The 8,601-nt window shown below is 20.7% G+C and overlaps 1 protein-coding gene across 1 annotated transcript in view; it reads right to left on the reverse strand.

Moving 5' to 3' along the window:
* The window catches only part of LOC111640818, a 16,208-nt gene extending 7,860 nt beyond the window's left edge, over positions 1-8,348 (reverse strand). The window contains exon 1 of the mRNA XM_023386881.1: positions 8,024-8,348. Coding sequence (XP_023242649.1) covers positions 8,024-8,084 — 61 coding nt within the window. The 5' untranslated portion in view covers positions 8,085-8,348. The remainder of the gene's footprint in view (positions 1-8,023) is intronic.
* Positions 8,349-8,601: the final 253 nt, after the last annotated feature.

Below are 8,601 nucleotides of genomic sequence, written 5' to 3' on the forward strand. Positions count from 1 at the left end.
CTTTCTTTAATGATTTATATTCAAGATGCATAATTTAAAAGAATTTTAACAAAATATGCACAATTAAATTTAATTAAGCTATTAATTTTGTTGAAAAATTATTAAAAATTTTTTTAAAATTCCGCTTATATACATCTAATTCATTTAATAGGTAATATACAGGTTGGCCCAAAAGTTAGTTAACCGTGATATTAACTGACTTTTGAGCTATTCTATTTATTTATTATTACAACATCATATGTTAAAAATAAAGCGATTATTATTTTTTTTATTTTATAAACCTTCATATATCTATGTTTATTATTTAATTTAATAATTTATTTTACTACGAATAAATGTATTAAAAAGACAATTAATTTAAAAAAAATCTATTGCTTCATATCATAGAAAGATTGGATTTTAATAAATAATACCAGTTGCTTTAAATTTTCTTTTATTTCAGTTTCTTTTAGTTTAATAAATATGGTAATTATTATAGAAAATATTTTTGCAGGCGAAATTTGTCTTTAAGTATACTTCTAAGCTATTATTACTAATTCTCAATGCAGCGGAAATTGCATATTAATACTCATCATATGTTAGTAGAATTGAAAAATAAATCAAAAAGCTCTTAGGAAAACTCACTTGAGAGATTTAATTGTAACATTATTATATATATATATGTTTGCTTTTTATTTTATTATAATCACAATTCACAATTATTATTGTAACTGGTAATTTGTAATTAATCTTTTTAAAATACATTATTATTTATTGTGTAATATTGTTTCATTCATATCAACATATATTTTTTTTAATTTCAGTAATAAATTTATATATTAAATAATATTGGGAAAAAAAAAACATTAATTGCCTGTTTGTAAACTACAATTTTGTGTAAATCACTAATTTCGAAACTTTGTATTTTATGTTATATTGATAGCATTTAACTTAAGTATTTAAGCCTGTAACTTATTGACATTATTGTATTAAACATATTTATCATCATCATCAATAAAATTTATTTATAATAGGCTTATGCCTGTTACAAGAAGGTGGTATTATTATAACAACTTATAAGTAATGAATAACATAAATCAATTTAAGGCAATTAGTCCAAAAATACAATCTCTAACAACACAATCTTAATTTTGTTTATAGTTAACAAAGGAGTAATTACAAAGATAGTACATATATATTCTTGATTAACAACAAAATATTTTTGTGCATAGTTTAATAAATTACATATAGTATTGTGAGGACCCAAATGGGGTCCGAAAGGAGGCCATTAACGACTTTTTAAATGAGTCAAGTTTCGTAGTGCGAAAGAGCGAACTTAAAGATCGGATTTAAACAATGAACCTTTTGTCTTGTTAAAAGATTTTAAACAATAGATAAAGTCGAAGAAAACGAGGTTGGAGAGGAGTCGTGTTCCGNAATCAATCTTAAAAAACAAAAAACTTTTTTTATTACTTCTATAAAATGTTGAGTTTTAGAAATTAATGTTATTCAAAATTAAATTGAGTGCATATTTTTGTTGAGTATGCATAATTTCAAATATGCTTTTGATTTAATTATGTTAACTTTTATTTCTTTTAAATTATTATAAATTTATTCTAAATGAAACTAAATCATTCTCAATAAATGCATAAAAGAAATTTACTTATAAATTTCCATATAAATTTTGAAGATTAATTAATTTGATACATTAAAAACAGCATGATTAACATTATTTTAATTCAAGACTCATTAATTTTTATATGCACTACTAGTGCATTTAAAAATACCATAGATAATCTTACAATTAATAAAATAGCTTTAAACTTTAATTTTAAAAACTATTTTTCAGTATTTTCTAGCCAATTGTTTTCAATTTTGTTCAAAGTTCTTGGTGCATTTAAAGATCAAGTTTAAAAGCTATAAAAATGTTTGTGTAACATTAAATTAAGACTTTCAGTCAAGTAAAAGAAGTTCAGTTTTTTTCTTGGTTATTAAAAGATTTTGGAATTTGTTTAACTGTATTGCAGATGTACAAAAGATACAGAGAAATTCAAGTAACAAATCTCTCTGAAAAGTTCAATTACACAAAAGCCTTAGAAACAATATTTTTGGTCTGAAATAGTAGTTAAAATGAGAAATAGGCTAACTATAATGTTGGTTCTCTGCTTATATATAAATTTTTTTGTGACATTTTAAAAGCAATTTGTATTAGTTTGATAAAAAGTATTAAATATTTCAAATTTGATTTTAATAATTTTTCAATAGGATCTCAGTGTTTGTTTAAAAATTTAAAATTTTACATTATGCAAACTGATCTATTAGCCATAATGTTTATTTTCATGAAATTGTAAATTTCAACATTTTCATCATCTGAACTAGTTAGTTATTTTTATTAAGGCATAGCATCTAATAATATCACACCACTTTTGAAGACAAATTCCTGTGCGCCTTTTAATCTGTTAACATTAAAAATTAGCACAAATTCTGAAAATTACTAAACATGATCAATGGAAAGGATAACAAACATTTATAATCTTATAAACATGTCTGAAAGTTTAAATATGTAACCATTGAATTACTCTCAAACTTAATTTTAAATGATTACTTTCCAATATATTTTTATTAATAATAAAAAATAAAAAAAGTAATGTTTTTGGTTCAATTAGAACCATTTTTAATTAATGAGTATATGTTTGGTAACCTTAATAGGAGGTACGATTAATATTTGTTTATTATATATAAAAAAAGTTCTAAATTATAAAATTTTAGCTTTTACTTAAAAAAGTTTAATACTTTTTAATATGAAAAAAAAACTATAATAATCGATTAATACAAATGATATAATAATAATCTGTATCTAAGAAACTGAAATGTAGCATTTGGTGTATATTTAGTACCAGACAACTAGACTATGCATAGTGATAAATATATTTTCTTAATTTTTTCATTCAGTTTTAAGCTCTATCTTATTTATGTCTTTTTAGTTAATTTTCTTTTTAATAAATCTATAATTGCATTTTTATTTTATATTGAGAAGTGTAAAAATAATTTTTTATATAAAAATGAAATTAACAATTACGATGTAAGCAATCAAACCAAGTTTTCCATTAAAAAAAATTTGATTTGTAGAATATTTTAAACCATATAGCATTTTTGGTAAGTGAATTAAGTATAATTTAATATGAAATTAATTTGAACTTTTTGGCATTTATATATAATTTTTATGTTTTTTTTTAATATTTCTTTTAGATTATCTTTTATTTTAATTGAACAACTCCTACTGTTGAAAAAATAAAAAAAAAACCAAAACAAAAGCAAATAGTAATAGGAATAGAAATGTTTGTATTTCTTGCATATCAAATAATATCAACCTTCATTAATTAATTTTCGATGAAATTATCAAATTCCAATTGATATTTTACCAATTAAATATATATTTTTTATCATATTAATTATTACTAATTATATTCTTTTAAATATCTGTACAAAAATTATTTGTTTAAATTTTATGTTTTTCAATAATCTATAGTTTTCTAACTGAAATATTTTTCCTAGTTATTCAAAACCTTTTTAATTCTTTGAAAGGTAACATCTGCTCAATTTTTATGAAATTATTTGGCAGAAAATTACATACAATATTACAAGTGTTTTAAAATCTTAATTTTGTAACATAGTATTGAGCAAAAATTTTCTCAATAAAAAATCTCAATAAATGAACATGTCTTAATAAATTAGAACATTCATTGTTGTACATTCAATAAACTAGTATATTAAAATGTACTATAAATATAAATTTCCAATTAGTATTTTCAAAAAACTGTGTGCCCATTATTACTTTTTTGTACAAACTACATTATTAACTAATACTATAAGGCAATGTAATTTAACTATATTTAAATTAAACTACTAAAATAGAAAAAACAAAAACTTAATGTGTATTAAAATAACAGTATTAGTATTAGTAATAGTTCATTATAAATTATATAACTTAGCAAATCCTATCTAATTATCTGCAATTGTGAACAAGGAATACAAACAGCTATTGTTTGAACTTTTCCATATTGTCTACTTAATATAGATTATTTTGTCTGCTTATTATTATTAGTAAGACAAATCATTAGTAAGATTATTATTAGTAAGACAAATCATTTTTATAAATTTTAATAATTCTCACATTTTCTGAAATTATGTCACAATATTTCAAAAGGTACAAATATCCTTCACTATTTACCATTATTCTTGCTAATAAGAATAATGACAGTGTAACTATTAAAAGCTCACATCTGTTCTATGTTTTGTTCAACCTATACTAAGAAATAGGTCAATTCAGTGATAGTTAATATAACATATCTGAATGTTTTGTTGTCATTTGAAAGTTATTAAATTGTAAATGTATTTCCTATTGTTGTTTTGTTTTGCAAAAGTATGAAATCATGTTTTTATAGAAATGACACTACAGCCTATGTCATTATAGAAATGTTTCCTAGATATAAATAAAATTTTATTAAGTAGCGTATAAAAATTTTGTCAAACAACTAAAATATTTCAAAAAGTTTATATGTTAATTTAGTGTGTACTTTATAAAAGGTTATTCAAAATATAATAATTTTATTACAAGACCACAACTTTAATATGTTTATTCTTTAAAATATGGTTTTGTATATAGGAATTTAAAAATTTCTGTTAAGTAATGTGTTGACTGTTATCTGTATTGGAAATAGTATACAAAAATTCTACATTAAGAGGAATTAACTGGTTGTATTAATATTGTGTTTATTCAATTAAGTTGTTTGTTGCCATTTATAACAATCTCTACTGTATAAGAACATTTTCCAGCATACTATAAAAACTAACATTAAAAAATATTTTAATAATTGAATTTTGAAATTATATGATTTATCTTAACAACTAAATTAAAATGATTATTATATTGGCTTAAAAATAATAATAATATTGATGATGAAAGTTATTATTTGTGGTTATTTAGAATTCAATAGAAATATACATTATTATAAAATCTTAAAATTAAAACTATGCAAAAATTTTATTCTACAAGATCAGATCAGATTACAAAAAACTCATACCTCAACAAATTAACCAACAATTAATTAATTAATTAATCATTACACAATATCACAATAACAGATTTAAGTGCTGTAGGAAAAAGAAATTCAAACTTGGTTGATTTATATATTTTTTTCTTTTGTAAATATTTGTTAAATATTAATAAATATAATTTTATTTAAGATTGAAATGTTAAAAAATAAAAAAAAATTAATTTAATAAATGATGTTTACATTATCTTTAATATTTCAGTAACTGTTTTTGATTAAGAGAATTAAAAAATAAAATGATAAAAAAAATATTAATATTTTTATGTTTACCTTCTTGTTAAATTATGAACCAGTAAAAATTAATCAACAGGTAAATTAGTTTAAAATCAATTTTAAAAAACAATGCACAATATAATTTTTATATAATTAAATGTATAAAATACAAAAAAGTTTATTTTACGAAATAAATTTGAATACCATAAATAAAATGCTTATATATTGCATTTTTCTAGTCTATTTGGAGCAGACAATTTATATTCTCACAGTTTCCAGTAAAATCATTGTTGCATAACAACATAAAACATTTAGTCACTGTAATTAAATAGAGTACTCAGAAAAAATTTCCACCATCAAAACAAAAATTAAAAAAAACAAATGCAATATCATTTTTGACATTTTTACCTTGATAAATAATTCTCAATGCTTTAAAAAAAATCATTTAAGAAAAGCTTTATAATTTTATTTTAGAGAATAATTTGTATAATCAGTGTTAATTTTTTTTATGAAATTAAAAAAACTCTTCAGCTTTAATATAAAAATTATAGAAATACTGTAGTTATCTTATAAATTAAATCAACATAAATTCATAATAAAAGCACATTTATGCTAAATTGATATAAAAATTACTAAATAATTAGCTTATTAATTTCAAAATCTTTATCATCATCTTTACCTATAAATTTAAGTAATATCTTACAGTTAATATTAGGAATGACTATAGAACAGTCAGTTTTATAACTTAACTTGAATTACAATTTAAGCAATTATATTTTTGATACAAAATGTTTAAAGTTAATAATGATAATTTAAAACAACAACAACCTTAATATATAACAAAACAAATAAACAAACGAAACTAGTTTGTAATACAACAGATCAAATATTTATACATTCAATATCAGTTGTAACATTTTATGATTTCAGTCTAATTTGCAAATTTTTCTATGTAGTTATCATTAGTTTTCAAATAATACTTTATTATTCTATTTTTAAATTTTGTTCAGCTTTCATAAATAATGAATTTCATTATTTATGCATTACATATAATAAATAAATGCTTTTTTTAAAATTTTCATCATATTAACTAAAGAGGGGAAAATAAAAAGAAGTTTATTTAATCTAATTCAGAAATAATGGTTTTTCTGCTAAAAAGAAAATAGCTTCACATTAAAATGTAAATCAAATCTATTTATTTTAGATTGATATTCAATGAAAAAATATCTGTTAAAAATAAAATTGAAATTCAATGATGCAACAAGTGTAAGCACTTGTTGCATTATCAATACAATCAATTTTTAAATTCTTTTACAGAATATTATTATACATTTTTTTATTTAAAATTATACACATTTTTACATCACTGAAATTTTTTTTACTGATTTACTAGTAATGCAAAAAATATTTTATTGCATTTATATCATGATAACTACATTAGTCATCAAATTTTCAATTTTATTTTTATCAAAGATTTCTTTATCTGTTTAATTAAAGATAAGCATACAAGTAAACGAATAATTAGATATTAACAATTTTTAATTATTGAATACTATAAATGAATTATTCATAAACAATTATAAAATGTCTCTGAAATTTTATTTAAGCATTTCTCTCATTTATAAATAAAAATAAGTTACTTATTAATTTAAATCTTAATTATAAAGTAGATATGCTATTCTCTATTGTATATGTAACTATTGTAAACATTGAAAAAATTAAACTAATTACATTTTCAATTACTATAAGGATAAATATTAGCAATATTCAAATATATAAATCAGCTGCTCATATTGCTAAATGTAATTATATAAGAGATGAAAACTGTCTAATCAATCATTTCCAAGGAAGAATTATCGATTATCAAAATTTAAGAATTAAAAATAGTTATATAAATTCAAGTATAATATTTTTTTAATATAAAAATACATTAATTCTATTAAACTTTTTTACTTAAAAATTTCTTATACTCTAAATATTATAAGTGATTCGATCGAATCACAAAAGCTCAATTGATTTTTTTTATATTTTATATTTACGTATTCATTAAACAAATGCATTGACTTATCTTTAAAACTTTTTTTGGTTTTCGATAGAAAAACTTTGTCATTTAAAAAAAGTAAATTGCATGTTATATGTTATAGGTGAATTCTACTACGATTAAATTTTTCTTCCAGTCAAATTCATAAAATGCAACAATACAACAGTTAATGAAACAATTACAAAAAAAAAGCAATTCAAATGTAAACAATATTGATTAAATGTAATTTCTATAGTTAGAGCCACGCAAGTAAAATGTTAACGTTAAAATTAAGAAATTTAATTTATACTTTTAATGATTGCAAAGTGTTCTTCGGTTTTAACCGCACATTTCGATATTACTTTTGCATTCTAAAAATAATTTGATTTATTAATATTAAAGCAAAAAGACAATTAGCAAAACTCACAATATATTGAATAATTAAACATTATGAATAGAGTTATGAGAATATAAAGAAATTTAAATTATATTTTAGAATGTAAGAAAAAAAACTCCATATCTAATAATGTCAGGTATTGCATTTCTAGCTTTATAAATTTTCATAGAATTAAAGATATTAATAAATATCATTGTCAAGGCATCATAGAGATGAAAAATAATCATCATTTGAAATTCTGTGAAGAAATTTATTAAATGAATTTGTATTAAATTAGTGTTATTATTAATTTTAACATACCTTTACTATCTTCTCCATTATCTCCTAATACTGGCTTTAACAACCATTTAATCAAACTCATGATTTAAATCTTGCACCGAATCGCTACCATCATGTACTACTGTTGTCATGGCAACGACTCCTAGCTACTTCAGCATCGAATATAATGTAAATTTTATCATTTTTTCTATACATTAGCTTCTACAATGTCATTATCTCTTTATGTATATACGACAGCGTTAAATTTGACAAATTTTAAATACTTAAAAACAATGAAATTCGTTTACCAACTGCACGACTTACATCCCTCTTTTCATTCTCCGCGCAACGCCATCTACATGACGTAAATTGGAATTACCTCTATAATTTTTTTTTTTGTTTTTTTTTGTTTTTTTTTTTAATATGAAAATTAACTTATGCAAATAATGGGGATAAATTGAATTTATTAATTATTATTAAATAATTTAATATTTGATGTTTTAACTAATGTATATTGTGTTTATGAAGAAGGTATATGATGGATTTTTGTCATATGATGTACAAATATTTAGGCACAGCTTGTTAAATCATATTAAATACTTATGAAATATTCTTGAAAT

Source organism: Centruroides sculpturatus, unplaced genomic scaffold (genome assembly GCF_000671375.1).
Source record: "Centruroides sculpturatus isolate CEXI.00-Female unplaced genomic scaffold, Cexi_2.0 scaffold1522, whole genome shotgun sequence".
NCBI lineage: Eukaryota > Metazoa > Arthropoda > Arachnida > Scorpiones > Buthidae > Centruroides > Centruroides sculpturatus.